This window comes from Armigeres subalbatus, unplaced genomic scaffold, assembly GCF_024139115.2.
Source record: "Armigeres subalbatus isolate Guangzhou_Male unplaced genomic scaffold, GZ_Asu_2 Contig226, whole genome shotgun sequence".
Lineage (NCBI taxonomy): Eukaryota > Metazoa > Arthropoda > Insecta > Diptera > Culicidae > Armigeres > Armigeres subalbatus.
This window is the reverse complement of record NW_026942961.1, coordinates 31,009-55,282: the sequence shown is the minus strand read 5'-3', so window position 1 is coordinate 55,282 and position 24,274 is coordinate 31,009. Positions and strand designations below refer to the sequence as shown.

General features: G+C 41.2%; 2 protein-coding genes and 1 long non-coding RNA gene across 3 annotated transcripts; 2 read left to right on the top strand and 1 right to left on the bottom strand.

The window, feature by feature from the left end:
• Positions 1-1,142: 1,142 nt before the first annotated feature.
• Positions 1,143-3,482, bottom strand: LOC134203784 (phenylalanine--tRNA ligase beta subunit-like). Its single transcript, XM_062678636.1, has 3 exons — positions 3,244-3,482; positions 2,966-3,179; positions 1,143-2,688 (listed from the first exon to the last, which is right to left on the bottom strand). Exons 1-3 carry the CDS (start codon positions 3,299-3,301, stop codon positions 1,188-1,190), a joined length of 1,773 nt encoding a protein of 590 aa, XP_062534620.1. The 5' UTR covers positions 3,302-3,482; the 3' UTR covers positions 1,143-1,187.
• A 2,419-nt stretch (positions 3,483-5,901) lies between these two features.
• Positions 5,902-6,744, top strand: LOC134203782 (uncharacterized). Its single transcript, XR_009977702.1, has 3 exons — positions 5,902-6,034; positions 6,093-6,299; positions 6,395-6,744. It is a non-coding gene; the product is annotated as an uncharacterized LOC134203782 (long non-coding RNA).
• A 5,299-nt stretch (positions 6,745-12,043) lies between these two features.
• LOC134203781 (putative lysozyme-like protein) lies at positions 12,044-12,721 on the top strand. The gene has a single exon (XM_062678635.1). It carries the CDS (start codon positions 12,044-12,046, stop codon positions 12,719-12,721), a length of 678 nt encoding a protein of 225 aa, XP_062534619.1.
• Positions 12,722-24,274: the final 11,553 nt, after the last annotated feature.

The window sequence follows — 24,274 nt, the reverse complement described above, 5'->3', positions numbered from 1 at the left end:
AGAACAAAATACAATGGGTTCAATGGCAAAGTCATAGCTTTCGTTTAAAGATAAAATCATGCAAATTGGTTTACAGACGGCTGAGATATTCATGTGACATTATTTTGTTAGTTTTCTGAAAATGCACTTCATGTTCGTATTTCTCATATATCTCTGGAACCAAATGTCCGATTGCAAAAAAAATTGAACTCGTACAATGACAAAGTCATAGCTTTCGTTTAGTGTTAAAATCGTGCAAATCGGTCCACGGACGGCTGAGATCTTGATGTGAGATTTTTGTAACGCACACACATACGCACACACGCACACACGCACACACACACACATACATACATGTGCTCAGTTCGTCGAGCTGAGTTGATTAGTATATACGACTTGGGTCTCCGAGCCTCGGATAAAAAGTCGGTTTTTCAAGCGATCTTTATACCCTTCTTAGGGTGTAAGAAGGGTAAAAAGATCCATGGCTCATCAGCTCAATTTAAGGAAGCGAATTTTTGGAACAGCTCCTGAGCGGAGCGCCCACCTCTACTTTGAACCAGTCAGATTCACACTCTATACAAATCTGCCCAGCCCGATGCGGGGGGCATAGCGTGTGATGTGAAGTTCTCGATAATAATTTGTACTCGCTTGACTATGGATATACAACAGTAAAGCATCACATCACCCGGACCAGCTGCTGACTTCTCAATCGACTGCTGACCAGCACCGGTATCATATAACAAGATCTTATGCTGAAAATAAGCTTTTCAAAATCCTACACAGATAACTCGGAACTTGCAAGTGGTGTAGCGCGTCAGCAATAGCTGCCCAGCTTGCGTCAATAAAAGCATTGCTGTACCAAATACCTCTTCTATTCGAACCACGGCTATCCTAGGCGTATTCGTTACCTGGATGACCGAACCCGTTTGGAAGCCGGACAAGCCAGCACACCGGATAGGTCTTTGTTGTCTACGCCAGGAGCGCAGATCAAACACCTCCGGCATACCCTACTCCGATCTGGATTCCTGCATCCATGACTTATGTCCAAAATCGAAGCACTTAAAGCAGGCCTGGCGTCAAATGTGGAAGTTCCAGTTGGCAAATGATTGTATTTCTTGAACTAAATGAAATGTGATTCATCACGAAGAGAAGTAACCATAGCCTTGACTGTTCGATCCGTTTTATTGTACAAAGTTCCATAATTTTGTTCAAACAAACAACTCTATGTCAAACTCAACCACAGAACAAGGCGTCGTAATCTCAAACGCATGCAATACCGTCGGATGCAACACCCCAATCCGGCCGATGTCCATCCCTTTGTGGACAATGGAGGCACATCGACCCGGGAAGTAGGCCGGATCATCAACGGCCTTTAGGTAGTACCCATTTTGCTTATCCCAGGGCACCTCCAGCAGTTGCATAACGCGATCCAACAAACCATGAACGACCTCAAATCCGGCCGTTTTGTTGCAGTTCACAGCACAGACACGCCGCTGGTTACGTGCACCGACTTCCGATTCAGCGTCTGCCAGGACAACGTCGGATACTTCAAACAACTTTAGTGGCAGCGGCATTTTTCGGTTGGCCGCCAAAGTCTTCAGCAGTCCGGGAATCAAAGTAGTTCGAACGACTTGGAATTCCAACGTTTTTGGGTTCGCAATGTGAACCGCGGGGAGTTCTTCGATTTTCCGGTTTAGCTTAGTGGCGATGTCGTCCCGAGAGCACAGTGTGAATGTCAGACCCTCGGTGAATCCAGCTTGGGCGATTTGCTCCCGCAGCTGCTCTGTAAGTTTGTTCAGCGGATATTGTCTAGCAATATGCATTGTTCCGGGAAGGGTCTTCGGGATACGATTGTATCCATAGGCAATAGCCACGTCCTCGTAGATGTCACAAGCGTGTAGCATGTCGTGTCGAGTAGGAGGAATCAAAACCTCCAGTTGGTCTTTGTTTGCTACGCTCTGAGTGGTCGGAAGCAGACGATTCAACATTTTCGCCATCGATTCTGGCGATTCCTTTATTCCTATGAGAGCATTCGCCTTCTCGACGGAGACGGTCTCCTTGCGAAATGCAAGTTCAGGGTACTGAACGGCCTCGCCGTTCGGATTGATTACGTCGACACCCTCAACCGTGAAAGGCTTCGCACAGTGAGTGGAGAACATGCAGACCAAAGTGTCCAGAACGATCTTGGCCTTGGTCAAATCAGTCGCCGTACATTCGATGAAAACGTTTTTCGTTGTCAGCTTAATCTTGGAGTGATCGCCGTTGATGATCGGAGGAAGGGATAGAACTATTCCATTCGAATCGTAGATAATTGGATAAACCGGCGAATCGCGAATAATTGGCAGATAGCTTTTGAGCTGCGCGTGAGTGGAATAAAACTCCATCAGCTCTTCTCCGGTCATCGCCTTCTCCTGATTCAGCGGAACGAACTTAATATCCTTCGGGGCCTTTGCATCGAAGGTGAAAGGTCCCTTCAGCGTATCTAGATCGTGAGTTCCTATCGCAACTAGCGCACGCTTGCGGCAAATATTTTGATGCAGCTTGTCTTGCAGGTCGATGAAACTGTTGTACGAATCTTTCGTAAAATTTACATTCCTCAAAACGGCAGCAACAGCAAATGGACGAATTTGCTTCGTAGCTTCTGTGACAACCATCCTCTGGGCAGTCCCGTCAACAGGGGCCACCTTTGTAAATTGCGGGAAAGATATCCTGGAAAAGGAATTTCATTTACTATTTTTTTTTCTTATTCAAATTGTTTAAAATATATTAAATCAAAATCAAAGAATTTAAAAAAATACATATTCAAAATGTCTGTATTAGAAATTGTTTAAAACAAATTATTAAGTTCTTTGAACTCAATTCCGTATGTTGCGACCAAAATTTGGCAAGTCTTTGGTATGTTGTGCACTACCAGCCCTGCCACATTCCCCAATATAAAAATTGATTTTCTTCAATCATTAATTTTATCCGACATATTATTACTTACTTCCCGAGGAACACCTGCAATCCAAGTACCAATCCTTCCAGGCACAGCAAATCGTACCGATTAGCCGGTATGTCGATCCGGTAGATGACTTCCTCCGATGCATCCTTGGCCGCCTCCACTTCTCCCTGCTCCTTAGTGATCATCTGCTTCTCGGTGGTCACCTCATCCAGTTCCAATCCATACTCGAAGCATAGCTTCTGGAACTCATCGTCGGCTTCGGAAAACATTAAAAGACACAGATTAGCGGTTCCCCATGGAAAACCAGAGACATAACCTACTGTAGGATTTTCCAAGAGCTTTGAAAAGCAGGTCTCGTTTCACTCCGACGGTCGGCATCACTGGGCAATTGAGCGTAAACTTATCCTCCGGACTTGATACACTTCGGATTGAAATCGGACTATGAATGGAGATTTACTTCCACGGAATCACCAAAACACTGCCACGCAAAGTGAAAATTGCATCCGCACCAGAATTTCGTCAGCGCGAACGAAAACAAAAACGTGACAGCTGCGATGACATCAACAACTGTCAAAACATTCAAAATAAATCTTTTGTAGCAAAAATGGGATTGGAGCAACTATTATAAAACCCGTTGCTATAAAAATTGAAAAGTGGAAAATGATTTGAATACCAAATTTTCAAAACGACTTATCTGCCTTTGTAAACGAAAAACGAAATCTCAAACGTCGATTTGACGAACCTTCGAGCACTCCCACGCAAACCACGCAAACCATCGGCCATGACTTCAACGATCAATTTGAATATGATTTATTGCACGTTTCACAACAAGAGGGGCTAGCGTCGTATTCCTTCGAGTTTGACATTTCACTCCAGCGCCTTCTGGTGATAATGTTATAAATATTGTTTCACTGCCAAAAATATTTATATAAGAAATATGTGTCCCCGTTATACATTTTTGCAATAGCTCCACCCTAATATAATCGATATAGAACCACAAATTAAATAATTGCTATTACGAGATCACACATAAAGTTTTTTTAGATATGGATATATATTTTATTAGTAGTTCGTGTGGAGAATTGTTATGTGTTAGATTAGATACAGCGGATTGTCAAAAGCAACATCGTGGTGTGCCAAGCGGATGATTTGCAAAATGCCTAAATATTACTATGTCTGAAACTCGATTATGCATATGTACAACATGTGATAGATTTAGTTCGGAAAAGGTATTGGAGGGTAACCGCCCCTTCGGTGGGCTTTGATGGAACTGTAAGTTAGATGAAACATAAATACATAGAGCTAGAGAATAACGTTCAACTACATTGCAGGACTAGCCCAAGAATACGCGCAGCAGCTGGAAGTGGCACTTCCAACAGAAGAGCAGCTAGACGCAGCGTCTCTTGAAGAAGGCTGGAGAGATATTCGATCCGCCATTGGAAGCACCGCAACCGCTGCACTTGACACGGTGCCCCCGGATCAGAGAAATGACTGGTATGACGGCGAATGTGAGCAGTTAGTGGAAGAGAAGAATGAAGCATGGGCGAGATTGCTGCAACACCGCACGAGGGCGAACGAGACACGATATAAACAGGCGCGGAACAGACAAAACTCGATTTTCCGGAGGAAAAAGCGCCAGCAGGAAGATCGAGACCGTGAAGAGACGGAGCAACTGTACCGCGCTAATAACACACGAAAGTTCTAAGAGAAGTTCACGTGGCCTCGTGCCACAGCCTTATTTGTTCAAGGACATATAAGGGAACCTTCTTACGAACGAGCGTGAGGTGATCCAAAGGTGGCGGCAGCACTACGAAGAACACCTGAATGGCGATGTGGCAGACGAAGATGGCGGTATGGTGATGGACCTGGGAGAACGCGCGCAAGAAATAATTTTACCTGCTCCGGATCTCCAGGAAATCCAGGAGGAGATTGGCCGGCTGAAGAATAACAAAGCCCCTGGGGTTGACCAACTACCAGGAGAGCTATTTAAACACGGCACTGGCTAGAGCGCTGCACTGGGTCATTACCAAGATTTGTGAGGAGGAAGTTTTTCCGCAGGAGTGGATGGAAGGTGTCGTGTGTTCCATCTACAAAAAAGGGCGATAAGCTAGATTGTAGCAACTACCGTGCAATCACATTGCTAAACGCCACCTACAAGGTACTCTACCAAATTTTATGCCGTCGACTAGCACCAACTGCAAGGGAGTTCGTGGGGCAGTACCAGGCGGGTTTTATGGGCGAACGCTCTACCACGGACCAGGTGTTCGCCATTCGCCAAGCACTGCAGAAATGCCGCGAATACAACGTGGCCACACATCATCTATTCATCGATTTCAAAGCCGCATATGATACAATCGATCGGGACCAGCTATGGTAGCTAATGCACGAACACGGTTTTCCGGATAAACTGACACGGTTGATCAAAGCGACGATGGATCGGGTGATGTGCGTAGTTCGAGTTTCTGGGGCATTCTCGAGTCCCTTCGAAACCCGCAGAGGGTTGCGGCAAGGTGATGGTCTTTCGTGTCTGCTATTCAACATCGCTTTGGAAGGGGTAATGCGAAGAGCAGGGATTAACACGAGTGGTACAATTTTCAATAAGTCCGTCCAGCTATTTGGCTTCGCCGACGACATAGATATTATGGCACGTAACTTTGAGAAGATGGAGGAAGCCTATATCAGACTGAAGAGGGAAGCTAAGCAAATCGGACTAGTCATCAGCACGTCGAAGACAAAGTACATGCACAGAGGAAAAATAAATTGTGTTTTTGAAAATTTTGCACTTTCATTTTAAAATTATACAAATTTTGGTTAATTTGAATAATGAAACTGTTAATATGTGACAAAAACTTTCATTTCTAGAAATGATTTATAAATAAAAAAAATGTAAATTCAAGTGCTAAAGTTTTTCTTTTAAGAGGTCGAAAAATGTTAAATGAGCTCATTCTTTCTTTAAATTTGGCAACGTTGTTTTAATTAAATATGTGGGAACTGACATTTTTTCTGTTGTCATTGGTCAGCGGGAAAATTGAAGAAAAGTATTTAGAAATTAGTCAAACGCCTTCTTTGATAGCTCCGGAATTCGCTCGACAGATATTTAATTGTACTAAGGTGGGTATTGTTATAATACATTTCCTATCAATTGATTCATTGTATACATCACATTTAGGAAAAATAAGCCAACGAGTGATGTTTACCGCGATGCTGCCAATAGAAAGAGCAGAGCTTCGGGAATGGCGATAACCGTTTCGAATGATCTCATGATTCTGCAACTTTAACGTCATCTAAATCATCCACAAAGGCAGCCTCTATACGGGAAGCATCACCGTTACTATCGTCTAGGCCAACTGGGTTCGAAAGATTAGCACCGCTACAGGTAAAGTATAAAACATGTTCCAAACGTATCCCAAAAGTCCATCTGTGCAATAGTGTGCAAATAATACGGTAAATAATACGTCTCATCCTCAGCAGGAAACAGCATAATTGCGCCGCAATGTGATGCGCCAGCTCATATGCATAATTGTACGTCATCTGAAGATCAGCAGCCACCGCGTATACGAGCTCGCCTACACTGGCCCTGATGCCGTCAACGACCACCAATTTTTCGTTACATCTTCCTTCAGGGCAGATGCAGCAGAAATGACAACTGTTGGCAGAACTCCAGGCCATATAATGTTGACGCATCATCAATCGAACAATTCAACCCTTTTAACTGAGGTGAAACTGTTTGTCTCTCTCCATAACATGCAGAAAAAGAACCAAGTATTTGAGATAATGTAAATCTAAAACACGAAAATAAATTAAATCAGTAAATAAACTAGAAACGCAATTGTCATTTTTGAATATGGGTATAATTTTATTTTAACATGCCTTCTGAAATTGACAGCGCTCACCACTTGTTGTTTTGAAAGAATCACTAGTGGATTCTAATGTGAAATACACATTTAGTTTTGAGAAGATAATGTTATTTTGAAAAGTCGACTCTTGTCGAAGTTCTCAGCAAAGTGAAATTTTTGCAGTTGTAAATTTAACAATGTTATACTTTCTACTGAAAATCACTAACTGATTTTCTCAGTTTTACCAACGTTTCTTTTACTTTTACCAACTATTTTTTTTTGTGTGTGATAGGAAGAGGTTCAAGGGAAGACAATGTGAGCCACCCATCGCGAGTTTGCATCGGTGGTGACGAAATCGAGGTGGTAGAAGAATTTGTGTACTTGGCCTCACTGGTGACTGCCGAAAATGACACTAGCAGAGAAATTCGGAGACGCATAGTGGCTGGAAATCGTACGTACTTTGGACTCCGCAAGACGCTCCGATCGAATAGAGTTCGCCGCCGTACCAAACTGACAATCTACAAAACGCTCATTAGACCGGTAGTCCTCTACGGACACGAGACCTGGACGATGCTCGTGGAGGACCAACGCGCACTTGGAGTTTTCGAAAGGAAAGTGCTGCGTACCATCTATGGTAGGGTGCAGATGGCGGACGGTACGTGGAGGAGGCGAATGAACCACGAGTTACATCAGCTGTTGGGAGAACCATCCATCGTTCACACCGCGAAAATCGGACGACAACGGTGAGAATCTATGACAAAAGGTCGAAAGGACAAAAGGTCGAAAGACAAATGGTCGAAAAATCAAAAGGTCGAAAGGACAAAAGGTCGAAAGGACAAAAGGTCGAAAAGACAAAAGGTCGGAAGGACAAAACGTCGAAAGGGGCAGAAGGTCAAAAGGACAAAGGGTCGAAAGGCGCAGAAGGTCGAACAGGACAAAAGATCGAAAAGGACAAAAGATCGAAAGGGGCAAAAGGTCGAAAACGACAAAAGGTCGAAAGGGACAAAAGGTCTACCAAGAACAAGTTGATAACTGTATTGCAAAAAGAATTTTGAAACGCATTTAACTTCATGCTGAAATAATGCACTCATCTAATAAATCAAAGTTGAAGAATGAGCAATTTTCAAAGAAGGAGTAATTACTATAAGACAATATTATGAACATCTAGATAGTTCAGAAAGAGATAAAAAAGATTGTTAATAAGAAATGAATAAAAGATTGTATTTCGCGAGACAGAGTTGTCCTAAACAGTTGATAAAAAATGCTCTATTATTTTTCACTTTTTTAACAATAAAATAAAATTCATTAAAATTCATCCAATGAGTGCCAATAATACATGAATATATAGGTTTTCTGAATGTCACTTCTATCTGTTAAAATAGTGCACGCCGCAGCCATGCAGGCGCACGCATTGAAAATACACCGCCGTATAATACACGCCGGTGTATTTGATCGAAGTGACATTTAGAAAACTCAAACATCCATCTATTAGTGGTACTTATCGTATGAATTTTATTTAATTGTTAAAAGTTATAAAAGCAAAAGAACAGAGTTTTGCTAACTGTGTAGGGCAACTCTGGTGCGAGATTGATTCTTTCCGTTTCAGTTTCTTGTCAATTTCAAACTTATCTCCCTTTCGACCTTTTGTCCCGTTAGACATTTTGTCCTTTCGACCTTTGGTATTTTTCGACGTTTTGCCCTTTCGACCTTTTGTCCCGTTCGACGTTTTGTCCTTTCGACCTTTTGTCCCTTTCGACCTTTTGTCCTTTTCGACCATTTGTCCCTTCGACCTTTTGTCTTTCGACGTTTTGTCTTTCGACCTTTTGTCCTTTCGACCTTTTGTCTTTCGACCTTTTGTCCCTAACCCCAACGGTGAGCCGGGCACGTAGCCAGAATGTCGGACAGTAACCCGGTGAAAATGGTTCTCGACAACGATCCGACGGGCACAAGAAGGCGAGGTGCGCAGCGGGCAAGGTGGATCGATCAGGTGGAAGATGACTTGCGGACCCTCCGTAGACTGCGTGGTTGGCGACGTGTAGCCATGGACCGAGCTGAATGGAGAAGACTCTTATGTACCGCACAGGCCACTTCGGCCTTAGTCTGAATAAATAAATAATAATACATTGCAGGACACAGTTCATAGTGGAATTAAAACTTAGATCTCTGAAGTGTCTTAGAACATTCTTGAGTAAAAGGTTCTTATTCTATGCCTATATCAACGACCAGATATTAAAGATCGATCTATTTTAAAGTAGTTAGTTCATGTAGGGTTCTTCCATTTCGCAATGAAATAAAGAAAACACTATTTCTTTTCATTCACTCTAAATCTTTTTTTCTTCTATTTTATTCTCAAACTTTTTTTTAACACTTGCCACTTCATACTGCTCACTACAACGTCCGTCACAAAACTGAGTTCGCTCAGCCCGATGCAATCTGTCGCTTGACGAAAGTCTCGTGTTTCGTGCATATGAGAGACATGCCATTGAAACTCTCCCGCTCTCGCAAATCGTCATGGATGTAGACACGAGAGTAATCGAAAAAGCAGTATGATTCTTCTTTTCTTTACTATAATTTTCAAATTATTTTAAGCTTTCTTGGATACAAATTAATAAACTGGTTTTCTCAGGTAACTGACATTATTGTGCTTCCAGTTGAAAACCGAAGTGAGCTCTTGCGACGATTGAATTTTTCCTTATTTCCTGATGTCGCAACTGCATCGCGACTAGTGCGCATCTATGCCACCGCCGTGCGCCATGATGCGCACTAGTCGCGACGTAGTTGCGACAAAAGGAAACGGGAGAAAACTCGATTGTCGCGAGAGCTCATTTCGGTTTTCAACTGGAAGTACAATAGCATCTTTACAAATATCTGATTGAACTCAACAAGAAGCTTTATACTTTTGAAATATAAATTGTTATCTCTACAGTTCAGTCTTAGGTGATCGGGTTGAGCAGATTGGAATCAGAGTAGATAGGACACCGAACGTATAAGTGTTACGAAACAACGAAATTTAACCTAAATAATTGCAAAATATACTTATAGTTTAAAGCGTTCCCTCATACAACCAATCGTGTTTGAGTTGCTGAAAACCCGGTGACCGATCCCAAGTTCTGCTCCCCGAAAACACAACTTTAAAACGTTCGCCATGAATGCGTCGAACAGGACTAGAACGCCAGAGCCTACCAAACAGGGAGACTGCGTACATTGCTCGTGCCCCAATACATATGAAAATTTTGTACAATGCGATCAATGCAATTGCTGGTGGCATGTGCGCTGTGCGGGTGTAACCGCTTCGATAGCCGAGCGACCATGGACTTGTCAAACTTGCTTGCCTTTGAGCGTGGTTACATCGACATGGTTACAGTACGTCACGAATCGCTTTACGATTGCAGCAGCTAGAGGAAGAGCGCGCTATCCAACAACGCGAATGGGAAGCCGAGTGGAGATCTTTACAGATGGATAGAAATGCATTGCAAGAGAATTACCATCTTTTGGAGCAACAGTTAGAGGAAAATAGAGGAAACAAAACCAATCGTAGCCGAGTGAGTCATCGATCCAATCAGCAACGTATAATCCAGTGGGTACAAGACCACATCTCGGAAGGAGCTGTAGGGGGAACATTGCATGGTGCTGAGGAGCTAATGAACAAGCATGGAATTGAAGAGCAGAATGGTGGTACCCAGCTGACAGTTAACTCTGCCTTCATCGCCAACGAGACGACAGTGGTGCCTCATGTTGCAAAGGAAGACAACACGAAGGAACAACCCTTGCTCCCAAGTACCACAGATTATCTGCCGCCAATCGATGTGAATCCACGGCGCATGTTAGGTGCAATTCCTAAAGCTAATCCGAAGAATCAAGTCTCGTCACACATTGGTTTGAGACCAGGAGCAGGTAACCCTTGTAAAGTTATCTATTAAACGACCAAGCCACTGAGTTGTTTCAGGTTACCGTGTCGAACGACAATTTCGACGTCGATTAGATGGACCGGCTATTTGAAACCGCCGGGTCCTGTCTTGAATTCAACGTAGAATATTTTCAATTCAGTAGAAAACTGAAATGGGTGACTAGCGAAGTTGGATTTTTCTCACAATCCGCACGCTAAACCTAACTTCAGAAGTGGTGCGCTGTTTTCATTCGGTGATGCGCTATAGAGCGCACCACTTCCGGAATTAGGTTTAACCTGGGTACTGCGGATAGAGCCGCTTTTCTGCTCTCAAGCTAGTAGAGGAATATTTTGAAATCACTTCCATAAGCAAAATTATTTTGCAGCTACTTGGCTGTCAAACATTTCCGGTCTTCAATTTTTCTTTGTGCTTGAGGGCGCACAAATGCGTGAGACTTTACGATGGTTTACATACAATTTTGTTGCAATCAGTTGCTGAAACTCGTGATTTTTTTAAACGAGTGCTTTTTAGTTGCATCCCTACTAATTTTCCACTTGAAATATGATGTGAAAATATTTGTTACAAAGAATACAAAACTCAAACTAAAGTTATTTTTATTTTTTTCCCAAAAAATAATAACGATGCTTTTCAATATTGTCTATCCGGAAAAAAGTTAGGCCGATTTTTATACCGAAGTTGGATTTTTCTCCAGATACAGGCAACTTTCCTAACTTCGGAAGTAGTGCGCTGAATTCGCCTAAAGATGCGCTAAACAACGCATCAATTAGTTTGACTGATAGAGCTTCGGAAGAAAGTTCGGCTCGGAAGTCCCGACTTCCGAATTCTAAGTTGCTGCTACGCCGACAATATAAGATCTAAAACGAACATAACCACAATCTTCAATGTTTGGTTCCGGCACAATAGAAAATTTTGATTTCAGTTTGCCAACCAAATTGGTTCTGATCGCACTACCCAGGGTATAACGTATATGGATTATGAGAAAAATCCAACTTCGCTAGTCGCCCATGTCGGTTTTCTACTGAATTGATATTTTTTGACTTTCATAATTACAATTTTCCCACTGTTTTTATATCAACTGAACTGTCAAATTTGTTCCACCCCTCGATTTCCGATTTCCGGATGTGACGAATGGTGAGAGCGAGATAGCGCTACATACCGTCTCGCTCACCCTTTCGTGTCAGTCAGTGGAAAATCGAATATGGCGAAAAATCGTCGACCAGCAGCAAACGAACAACTGCGACGGACTGCGACGGTGTTCAGCTAGAAGTGCGTTTTTTTGCGAGCAATTTCCGGGCTAAAGTGAGCCCCAAGCGGATCGAAAAGTGCGTCAAACGCGAGTTGAATGTGTCCGGCGTTCGGAACCGGTGCCGGACAAGATGCAGAATGCGGAACAATCCGGATTAAAGAACCGGGACAAATCTAGTAGAGGAAGTAGCAGTAGCAGCAGTGTGAAGAAATCTTCGTCGCTGGTGAATCAATCGAAATCGAAGCAGGCCCTGCCAAAGCAGCAGCAGCCTACTTCGTCATCCAACGGTAGTGGTAGTGGTAATAGTTGTGCTAGTGTTGGTGGAAGCAACCGCAGTAGTGGTAATAGTGGTGGTAACGGAGTTTCAGTGGGTAGTGGAACTGCTGCTCCCAAAGGGAAAAATCCGAAACAGCAGCAGAATAATTCGTGTCGTGTTCAGCAACCGGAAGTCGAAGTAACGACCGGAAGTGCAAATTCCAACAATAATCGTGAAGTGGCAAATAATGCAAAGTCGGCAGCAATGTCCACAGTAGCAGCAGCTTCGGCTTCGACAGGAAGTAACCAGAACTCCAGCTCCTCCGGAACGGCAGCGGCGACTAGTGCCGGTGGGGGAGGTGGTGGAGCAGGAGGAAGACAAACCAACAGCCAGCACTCGTCCCCGGCCAAGTCCGATACAGAGACGACCTTTTCCGAGTTTCAGCCCCGTGTGTCGGACTCTTCGGAATCGGACGAGGAATCGGTATCAGAGGTAAAACAAAAATATTTGCAGCTCATTTTCATTGATAACAATCCTGGTTTTACGGCTTGAGATATTGAAACATATCGGGGTTTATCATCATAAATCAAGATCAAGCTTTGAATGTTTTATATAATACATGAGATAGAACGGAGATAGGGACATCCCGGACAGAATTGACACTCCTCTTGTTTTGACGAGTTGGTCCCAACGGTCTCGATACTTCCAAGAAAACAACATACATTCCATTACTTTTATGGCCCGTCACAAGGATCTTTTGTTGTATTCTATTTGCAGAACAACAACGTCAATTTCTAATTGTGGAAGATTGAAACGAATGAAATTGTTTATTTACTTTAAAATAACAGGAAATATAAAGCGGAATGATTTATTTTGTAAATCAATTTGCTTTATTAATGCCTACACATTGTTTTGAAGTTTGAATACGTTTATCTCTCGCAAAATTGTGCAGTTCGCAAAGGATTCAAAATTATGGACTAGAACGTCTGGAGAGATCTACTTTGAAGCACCTTATATTTGCTTCCCCTATTTATAGTCGCATTCGCAAATAAATTTACCGTACTTGAAAATTGACCGTGGTACTTGAAAAAATCTGTCCAGTAAATTCTAACAATTTGCGTGGAAAATCAAGAAAAAATTGAGTGGAACTTTAAAAAAATTAAGACATTCTACTGAAATTTGAAAGAGTTCCTTTTCCTGTAGAAATCCTAAGAAACTGCCACGGGAAAATTCAAAATTATTTCCTATAAAAAATCTAACAATTTTTGCATGGAATCAATCCCGTTGGGTATTGCGGATCTCTTGAAATTTTTCCATTTTGCGGATTCCGTAATTAAAGTTCTTCCGCATGCCTGAAAATGTTTGAAACACTGAAACAAAAACCTTATATTTGATGTTGTTAACATAGTAAACCATGGAAAACAACAGAAAATAAAAGCGTAAAGTGACAGCTGCGGTAGTTTATTAACTGAACCGGAAAAGCAAAAGATTTCTATGGAATAGCAAAATATATGAATTTTCGTAAACCAATAATAATAAACTCTACTTAATAGAATTTTTTTTAAATTAAATTTAAAAAATCTGTCTGTTCACTCTTGAATGATGCGCAGCCAACGTTGTTTCAAACATATTTAATAAACACCAAAATCTTTAAAATCAGTTGAAAGACTGCTGAATTATTAGCCCATAGTTCCTGACCACTTTCGTGACGGTCTCAGACTTGAATCTGCAGAATGACCACCCTATCTTCCCGAAGGACGCAATCCTACGTCAAAAAAATAAGAAGATACATTTTCACCATCAACAAAATATTAACTATTTGACGGTTCCAAGGCGATTTCTTTGCTTGTTTACAATGATTATTTATTTTGATATTCTTTCGTGGGTCACTATGCAAGTATTTTTATTCCTCTACAAGAGGAATGTTTTTATTACCGTTATATTTTCTTTCAATACTTTATTATTTTTCATATATTTCGTTTTTTCAAAGTCGTTGCTGGTTTTGCTAGGTGTTTCTGGAAAGCTCATCAGGAATAATTCGTGAAACTCTTTGAGCTCTTTCTTACGATATTTATTTCTGATTTTTGTTTATGTTTATTTTTGTGATGATGTTTATCAAAAAAATCCATCAGGAAGTTTTTAGAGTATCGATGTTCCCTCACTCTTTCGTTCTGATGATATCCGTTTATAAACCAGCTGAAATCATCTGCAGTTGTTGGACCCGATAATATTTCTTTACTATTTGAAGAGATGCTCGAGCACGTTACTCTTACATTACTATTCAACTTATCACCTTACGAAATGGTAATTCTCATACATATTCCCAGTTAAAAAAATGTGAAAAAACGTTGAGGATATTACAGATATTAGTTCTTAGTGCTTCTGGTCCAAAATATTCTATAAAAATTACACCACCCCAACTTAGCATGGATTTTACTCCCAGAGGGCAAAAAATTTCATCGAGTTGATCATCTTGGTTTATTTATGAATTCTTTAATAAGGCCAACTGTACGCTTTGATTCAATTCCAAAATTGCAAATGAGTTTTAAGACCCACTCGGTCGCTCTACTGGTCGTAAAAAATGTATTTTTGCAGTGTCCGGTGGGGGTAGCTTGATGATTAGCTATATTGGATCAACAAACCCTGAAAATAAGGTCTGTACCTACAGGATCACGTAAAACTGAATGAATAAAATTACAAACTACAACAAAACTGAAAATTGCCAAAGAAGTTCGTTCATAACAAAGACAGGACTGGCGACGTTTACCTTGGCGAAATTCGGTGAATCTGTACATACGCAAATCGCTGTAGACTAGAGGGATTGACACCTTGGAAAACCAACGCCGAGTCGCACAAATAACCTTCACTGCAAAATTATTGACCGGATTTCTGGACTCTACCATTGATAGATATGAATTGATTAGTTAGATTTTACTCATAAAGACAATACTCTGTCAGATGAATGTATAACATACAATAAGAATTTTCAGGCTCCACTTATTCTCCCTGGAACGTAAAAAAGCAATTCCCAAGAGATTTAAAGAACATTATCTCTGACCAGACTGAAAACTTAACACTCAGCATTAGACAACGGATAGAACATTGCTACAACGGATAGAACATTGTTTTCTCCTAACAACAGCACGCACATGTGCATAAACGGATGACGCCGCTAACCGCACTGCTACGAAATCCATAGGCTTTCTCGATAATAATTTTTCCATAAGTTTGTCGTGGAATTCGTCTAGTTCTGGCCGGATTTTTGCAAGCGTCGTAGGGGAACTGTTCCGTTTTCCATCTAACTGAACGTATATTCATCTCATCGGGATCTTGTCGAAATTTTCCGACCAATAATTACATCGTATTTTTTTCTTTTTTTCAAAAAAGCTTTTTGAATGTATACAAGATTCAACCAGATGTTATTTTTTCATACAGTTCTGTAAAACAACTTTCTCTAAAATATGTTTAAGAATTAGGCATTCGCATTAAGAAATTCATAGGTGATAATAAGCGTAAACTATTGTTTGAGAACAGCATAACTTCCATATGTTACCACAGATATTGATCTGGGACCAATCACTGTCTCTTACATGGAAGCAAGGCACTTTCCAACAGTCCAAATGCTAAAGATGGAGAAGGATAATTATTAGTTTAATACTTAATTACTTGATGGGCTACAGCTCTTCGATGAACCTACGTCGAATGGAGTATCCTTCTCCACTGGACTCGATCCTGGGCCAATCGCTTCCAGTCACCCTGAACATTGATCGCCCTCAGGTCCTCTTCAACTGCAAAAAGCCATCGTGTACGCGGCTTCTTCCGGGTTCTCTTCTAAATATTATCTTCGCTTGACGTTCTTCCGGCATACGATCAACGTGACCAGCCCACCGTAGTCTGCCGTGTTGTATAAGCTTAATAATATCCAGCCCTTTATACATCTGGTACAATTCGTGATTCATGCGACGCCGCCAGATACCGTTTTCCTGCTTACCGCCGAGTATTGTCCGCAGCACCTTACGCTCAAACACTCCGAGAGCTCTCCGATCAGCCTCCTTTAACGTCCATGTCTCATGGCCGTATAAAGCCACCAGAAGAATCAGAGTAGAATACAGCGCGAGTTTTGTTTTCGTTTGCAGACTACGGGACTTAAGCTGGTTACGAAGTCCGTAATAAGCCCTATTTGCAGCTGCAATACGCCTTTTCACCTCGTGGGTAACATCATTATCGCACGTCACTAATGTTCCAAGATACACAAATTCTTCTACCACTTTAAATTTTTTACCATTCAGCACCATTTCGCTACCACTACCACTGATGAACCCACGTTGATTAACAGCGACCATGTACTTCGTTTTGCTGGTATTCCAATCCTCGCTGTTTCTCTCTTAAAAGGCACGAAAGCATATTCCACGGCACGGCGATTAGTTTGATACCAAGTTAAGAAAGCTGCAGAAAACTGTAGGACCTCTCATTGACGTACAGGAGGTATTAGAATTGTTAGTGTGAAAGGTATGTCAGTAGAAATCGTTTTTGTAGAAATACAAAGCCTAGGATGGAACCAACGGCCTCCTGCTCATAAGATCGTAAAATATGTTTACTGTCATCCCAAGCATAGTTGTCCCATGTCGTTTTTAGTTGATGGCCTTCTTGCTGCCCTGGTGACCTACAAAAGAATCCATCAATGAATGAATTTAAGAACAAGTGCAAGGAGACGGAACAGCTGTGCCGTTCTCAAGAAACACGCAAGTTCTATCAGAAGCTCAACGCATCCCGCAAAGGTTTCGTGCCGCGAGCCGAAATGTGCAGGGATAAGGATGGGAGCATCTTGACGCACGAACGTGTGATGATCGAAAGGTGGAAGCAGCATTATGAGGAACATTTGAATGGCGTTGAGAGTACAGGCAGTGAAAGTCAAGGCAGCGGAGGAGATGACTACGTCAATTCAGCGGACGATGGAGGCCAACCAGCTCTCACCTTGAAGGAAGTTAAGGATGCCATCCAACAGCTAAAGACCAATAAACTGCTGGTAAGGATGGTATCAGAGCTGAGCTCATCAAGATGGGCCCGGAAAAGCTAGCCACTTGCCTCCACAAACTGATAGTCAGAATCTGGGAAACTGAACAGCTATCGGATGAGTGGAAGGAAGGGGTTATATGCCCCATCTACAAGAAAGGCGACAAGCTGGATCGTGAGAACTTTCGAGCGATAACCATCATTAATGCCGCCTACAAAGTGATATACCAGATCATCTTTTGACTTCTGTCACCATTAGTGAATGAGTTCGTGGGAAGTTATCAAGCCGGCTTCGTTGACGGCCGCTCGACAACGGACCAGATCTTTACTGTACGGCATATCCTTCAAAAATGCCGTGAAAATCAGATCCCAACGTACCATCTGTTCGTTGATTTCACTTGCGACACTTGAGTCAAGTCAAGTACGAGAGACTGAAGACGGCTTTACAGTTGAGGTCGAAATACGTATCGTAGTTGAACGTGGTAAAGAAATCAACTCAGAAAAATATTGGTATTCATTGATACGCCAAACAGCTTGTACAAAAGAAATGAAAACATAAACCGTTTCTAGAACAACATTAGAAAATATCGTGAGAGGATTTCTGTACAAGGTTTCCACACAAGCATTGAAAAGGATTTGGGTAATAACAGTGGTCCTGGTGTAAATAATAAGACAAAGAAGACAAATAGAGTAAATTCCTCCAGGAATTCCTTTGGAAGTTCCACCAGATATTTCCTGGAGGAACTTCCGGAGGAATTCCTGGAGGAACTTCCGGAGGAATTCCTGGAGGAACTTCCGCAGGAATTCCTGGAGGAACTTACACAGGAATTCATGGAGCATCTACTTTTCTTATTTACCATCAATTATTTATCTCGTCTCATTCCTACATTTGATTTCTATTTATTTATTTGGTATCTCCGTGTTTACAAATGGGAATACGCTTTTTTCTAGTGTCACGCTACATACAAAGTTGACGGACTTTCTATCGCTCTCATCGCTCTTTTCCTGCCGTGCGCCACAAGAAAATATGGTGTTGACTACTCTCCCGAAATGGTAATTTTTGTATGGAATTTGGAAAACTTGGTTGAAGTAAAAAGAGCTTCCTTCAAAATTTAATGCTGTCACATGGGGTAAAGTGCCCAATAGTGGACCCCCAACCAATAGTGGACCCTCTAGCCATTTTTGCATTATTACAGTACAATGTAAACATTTTACTATGAAATTCCATCGGGAGAACCCACCCTACAGTCCTATGATTTGATTACATGCGTTGGAAATGCTATGGAAAGTAAAATTAGATGATTTTTTACAATTCTATAAAAAATAAATACGAGAGTGTCCATTATAGGAATATTTTGGGGGGTCCATAATAGGGAAGAAGAACGTCCCGAAACGGAACATAAAAATCAAATGAAGTGTCGACTATAGGGAAGCAATTTCCTATTATGGACCCCCAGGGGGTCTACTATAGGGCGAATTCAGTCAGACTTTAAAATGTTAATTTCAACGAATAACGTCGAGTATTTGAGTGTTTTTTTTTTTTTTTTTTATTGACTTTATTAAAGAGACTTTCAGCCCGAGGCTGGCTCGTCTCCGAGTGTTTTATTGAGTGTTTTATGTATGTATCGTGAAGAGGAGATGCAGAGCTTGATATTAGATATCACGCAAAATTAATATTTTGAAAATTTCCACTCCTTATGCCAGGAAGAGCAAAATTTCGCTACTAGGGGGTCCACTATTGGGTAGTTTACCCTATACTTTTTATTACATCAAAATGATCGTTAAACTTTTTTCAAAACTTCTGTCAGTTGGGTTTTGCAAAATTCGGTTCCTTTATGTCTCAAATCATCGGAGACAGGCACTGAGAAGCTAAAATATTAGTTGTACAATTGTTTAGTATTTAGAGTTTAATTCAAATTTGGGAAAAAGTAGGTCAAGAAATTTTTCTAGGAACATTCCTTCATAAATTCCAAAGAGATTGTCAGCTGGGATAAGCGAAATTCTCTTTAAAAATGTTTCATCCTTAAGCACCTTGAGAGTTTTTAGCCTTTTTTAATCATTTATGCTGTTTGTGGTACATAGAATTGAGTTGGACGAGCGTACATCAATTGTTTCGTTTCAGTTCATTCAGTAATTTCTTAGAATATAGGTTTTAAGGTCTACACGCATACCAAAAAGGCTGTCATTTTTTTAAATGATCCATCAGGGTGTCAACTCTCTGGAAACCTTTCGATTCAGTTGCAACAGCGTCTTCTTGGACGACATGTTCCTTGAACGGCTGGCAAATCGTTTTGAGAGGAATTATGAAACGGTTTCTTCAAAGGCCTGGTGCAGAGGTTTCTACTCTATTGAGAGTCCCGCCAGTAAAAGAGCAAGAATAGTGGAAATAATGCCTTCGAGTTAGAGTCAAAAACAATTAGAATTCTCCATGAAGATGGAAGTAAGATACATAACCCGCATACATTTTCAAATTCTGAGTTGCCGCAGAGATCACTTGCCCCATCATATGATTAAAGAACCTGGAAAACTAAGGCAATTCTCCGCCGGATCTCGAGTAGGCACCCTGTCCAATGGCCCTTTTCAATCCATAGAACCAAATTAGATACGCTCTAAAAAAATCCATTTCATTTTCTTAGACTAGCGCGTATAGTCCAACAGTTATTAAATCTTTCCAAAGATAGATCATGCTGTTTGGGACCCGTAAAACCAAATTGGATAAACATTAAACACCTAATTTTAATTCAAATGATCATTAACAGCATATTTCATACCTAAAAGGAACAAATAAATCTTTCGTTACGCGTATTGACCTTAAGGCCTATACTTCAATTGAATTGTTGATGCATTTCAATTCATATCCAATTTGGTTCAAATGATCACTAAGAGCATGCTGCATATCTAAAAGGAACAAATAGATCTTTGGTCATGCGTATTGACTTTATGGCCTGTAGTCTAATTCTTGGATGGCCTGAAATGGAACATGCATTTCATTAATATCCAATTTGGAACTCTTGGATAGCCTGAAATGGAACATGCATTCAATTCATATCCAGTTTGGCTCAAATGATCACTAAGAGCATGTTGCATTTCTTAACGAATGAAATAGATCTTTGGTTATGCGTATTGACCTTAAGGCCTGTACTCCAATTTGTGGAATACTTGGATTACCTAGAATGCAACCCATGGCATGTTCAATTTGATTCACAAATCGCTGGGAACATTAATGTATGGACCACTAAGGGCATGTGCCATATAAAAAAACCGATAGATGTTAGTTTACATGTGGTTACAAAATTTTACCGAATTCGGCGATTTATTTTAAGTGTGTAACTGCTGTGAGGTGCGTAATGATAGCGCTATCGATAGGCTTTTCGTGAAACTCCAGTAATGAATAGATTGCCTCCAGAATCAATACTTGCTGAAAAAGTCCATGATCACCATTGAGGCGGCTTTGATTCGGTCGATTCTACACCGGCGAGCCTGTAGCGGATGTCTGGCCAGAAGCTTGTCGTTGAAAGGTACTCATTCAACAGAAGAGGGATCGTCATTTGTATGCAGCACGGTTAAAGGTAGGGTAGAGGCCTTCATTCGGATTTCAATAAAATCCTATCGCTTGAGGTCTCCACGATCCCTACCTTCGGGTCACAACTGACGCACTTTAGTTCTGCGTGTTTATCCATGGATTCACACTTGGAAGTGTGGTGTTGCTCACTTGCTGGTGAAAGACGATTTTGAACAGTGCCCTCACTTTCAGAAGATTCTGACCTTGGCTGACGGAACGTACTGTGTGACAGCTACACTCCGTGGATGCGTGTGCACGCCGCGGAAATCTGACCAAAAGAGGCAGAGTCATGGCTTGCGGCTCGTGGATTGACACGCTGAGGTGTGAATCTATAAACACATGCTGAAAGCATTTCACTCAAACCCCACACGTTCCATTATTTGAACCAGGTACAATCGATTCCAAAAGTTTCAATTTCCACACGATTGATGGAAAAGCCTTCGGTGGCTTGCACTTTACTGCCCTCAGTTATTCCATAATCATCCAAGGTGTGTTCCGGAAGATCACGAAACATCATCTTTGAGGATTCGCTGCCTGGAGTATCCTGAGCGTAAAGCTTATATTTCTTGGCCTTAACCCTTTATAAGGCAGACGAATCTAAACAATAAATTAACAAAAACAACAATAGGACACAATGTTGACATGGTATTAAACTCAAATGTATGTTTGTTATACATTAAACAGTTCAGAAACATTGAAAAATTGGTGGCAATATAGTTGCCACTGCCCGTCAAGCGGGACAACATTGGTGGCAATATAGTTGCCACTGCCCGGCAAGCGGGAAAACAGGCAACAACAAAAATAAATAAAAGATTTTTAAAAATTAGGTTTTACGTAAAACCAGTCAAATCAAGACACATTTTTTGGTGAAGAGTCCTAGTCGGAAAACGCATTATGAGTGAAAAAAATTTGTTTTGCACTTATGTTCCCAAGGGGAGACCCTTGGGAAAAAACACAATTTCATCAAAAATCCAAAAACCAAATATACTAATAATCTAACACAGGAGATTCAAAATAATTAATACCAACGGGAAAAAATATATCTTTGTCGTTTTTTAACTAATATAACTAATATTATAACTAAAAATCCTTCTTCCACTCGAAACTTACGATCTGTTCGTAAAAAAAACTGTTCTCATATTGACATTTCAATTTTTTTATGAATTCATCTGGGGTGTTACTAGGAAGCAAATAAAGCCATTACATGGGAAATAATAAGTAGAGCTCTTGTTAATAAATAGAAAAACATATAATTTGTTGGTGGCAATATAGTTGCCACTGCCTTATAAAGGGTTAAGAGCACTGCAAATCATAACTGCGTGTTAATCAAAGGCAAGCTTATGTAATAAGATCTTATCGACATAGGATGGCGTAGCATTTAGCCTTTCATTGTAACGCATTGGTGCTTAGTTACCATTGGAAGCGCATCAGGACACGAACTATTTAAATTTATTTTACTTTTCAAATCAATTGTAGACGTACGATGTGCTTCAATTTGCATTCCGAAAGGCATATTTGGTGAACATATTGTCATGTCACATGTCCTAGGATTTAGTCTCCTCTCGGATCAATTTTCCAAGTACTTGTTGAATGTCAAGCTTAACAGTAGGGACTGTCGTTTCCAGTTGATATCATTTGCAGCTGCAGCACATTCTTCAATCTTCATCACACAAATATTTTCGAGATTTAAAAAACACTTGAATTCGACAAACTATAATACACACTAACATTCAACACCGGACAGGACCAATCATGGTGATCAATAAATTTTGAAGCATTTGTTTGTCTCACACCTAGTCCACTAGATTTTGGAAATTCATCGTATTTGTGAGCGCATTAATCTAAACATCATTTTTACGACATAAACGATCTTATGGTTATTAGGAAATACAAATTTATTGAATGACTCAATCATTATGGAACTTTCCGGCTGAATCATCACATGCATCAACGCTGTTGCTGACTGCTTTTCAAAATACAAAACGATATGATCCACATTAGAATTGACAACATCGGCATAAAAAATCTAAAATCTAAAGGACTCACCTTAAATTCCCTTCCTTAAAATCCCAGGAGCTGCTTCTCGTGTGGGCTTACAGTTTGATATGTAAGTGAAAGCTTCGAATTGATAATTCATAGAGGGTGATAATGATCCTCGAGCCTATCTACGATAGGGCGGAATTGCATTACAGATTCCCGGCATCCTAATTATAGTGTAGCAGACATAGTTTGCCTTCAATTATATAACTGTGACAGTGCTTTTAAGAATACTAAATTAAAGCAAGGTGAAGTTCCAGAAGTATGCGGAGCCATAAAGAGGATTAATCATACGGACATTGAACATTACTGAGTCCCTAGATTTCTCTATGTTCTGTTCTTAGATAGCTGACGGGGCTGGAAGTCATTCTGAATAAATCGTAATTCTATGAAGCTTAGGTTGGTTATAAATAATCTGTTTGCAAAAAACATAAATAGTTCATTATTATTCTAGTTAAGACAACAAGGCAGCCAAATGGCGCTCAAGTTTGCCACAGATTGCCCGCACGATCCTTTATTCTATCTCGCGTTGACTAGAAAATGCAATAATCATTATTCGTTTGTTCATCAAAGCATCGAACTAGGGCACTGCGCTATTGCCAACATTATCCATCTGCTGCACTGCTTCGACCGCACAGTTCCAGTAACTTCTCTGAATGCGCTACGCGCACTGCTAGCTCTAATTGTTCAAACTGTTCGTTCGTTCGTTGGTTGTGCGCTCCTAGGCTTTGGCTCGGCGATTCCAGTAAATTTTGCAACTCTCCACCTGGTCGGTGCTCAAGTCCGTCCCACCCGTTGCAATTATTTCGTTTCGCTGTACCTAATACTGGGAAGGACCGCAGCATCGACCTGTAGGTCTTAATCCAAGACAGATAATGGAAGAAAGGTAGGAGATTTTTTTCCCTTTCGAAACGGTGGAAATTTTACAACCATGAGACGACGAAATGGCAGTGTTGTCTTCGCCTGTTTCCCGTCCACTTTGTGCAACGAGATGGGAAGACCGATTCCACTGCTGCTCGCCGTCCGCAAATTCGTATTGGTGAAACACAGCGAACATTCCATCTGTCTATCCTCAATCAATTCGATGGGCTCTCTCGGTATCAGTGAGGCACTGGTTTTGGTGGAGCTGTCACTTCGATCGAACCAACACCGCGACACGATGGATACGGTACGGAGATTGAAAACAGCAGCCCGTGTATTGTTAATCGAATGACGGGTCGAAGTAAATTGAAAAGCACCATTGGTAGAAAGCATGAAATTGGGAATTATTTATTTCTCGACAGTTCTTTGTCATTGTGAGATTCGCAGCAATTTCTCGCTTACGCGAGCTGCTGTTTTCTCTCGGTGCCAATGGTTCACGTTGCGAAGAAAGATTCGCCAATCGATAACGAGACGAGCATAAAACCACATTCCATTCAGCTCTGTGAATTTCTTTGATCGTAATCGAGTGCTCAATAGAAACGACCTTCAGCAGTGTTGCCAGTGCCTGATGT

Coding starts and splice junctions, on each gene's coding strand:
- LOC134203784 (XM_062678636.1), bottom strand. CDS start 3,301: ATGCCGACCGTCGGAGTGAAACGAGACCTGCTTTTCAAAGCTCTTGGA. Junction 3,180..3,243: donor AGCTCTTGGAAAATCCTACA/GTAGGTTATGTC, acceptor TGTTTTCCGAAG/CCGACGATGAGTTCCAGAAG. Junction 2,689..2,965: donor TTGCAGGTGTTCCTCGGGAA/GTAAGTAATAAT, acceptor TTCCTTTTCCAG/GATATCTTTCCCGCAATTTA.
- LOC134203781 (XM_062678635.1), top strand. CDS start 12,044: ATGCAGAATGCGGAACAATCCGGATTAAAGAACCGGGACAAATCTAGT.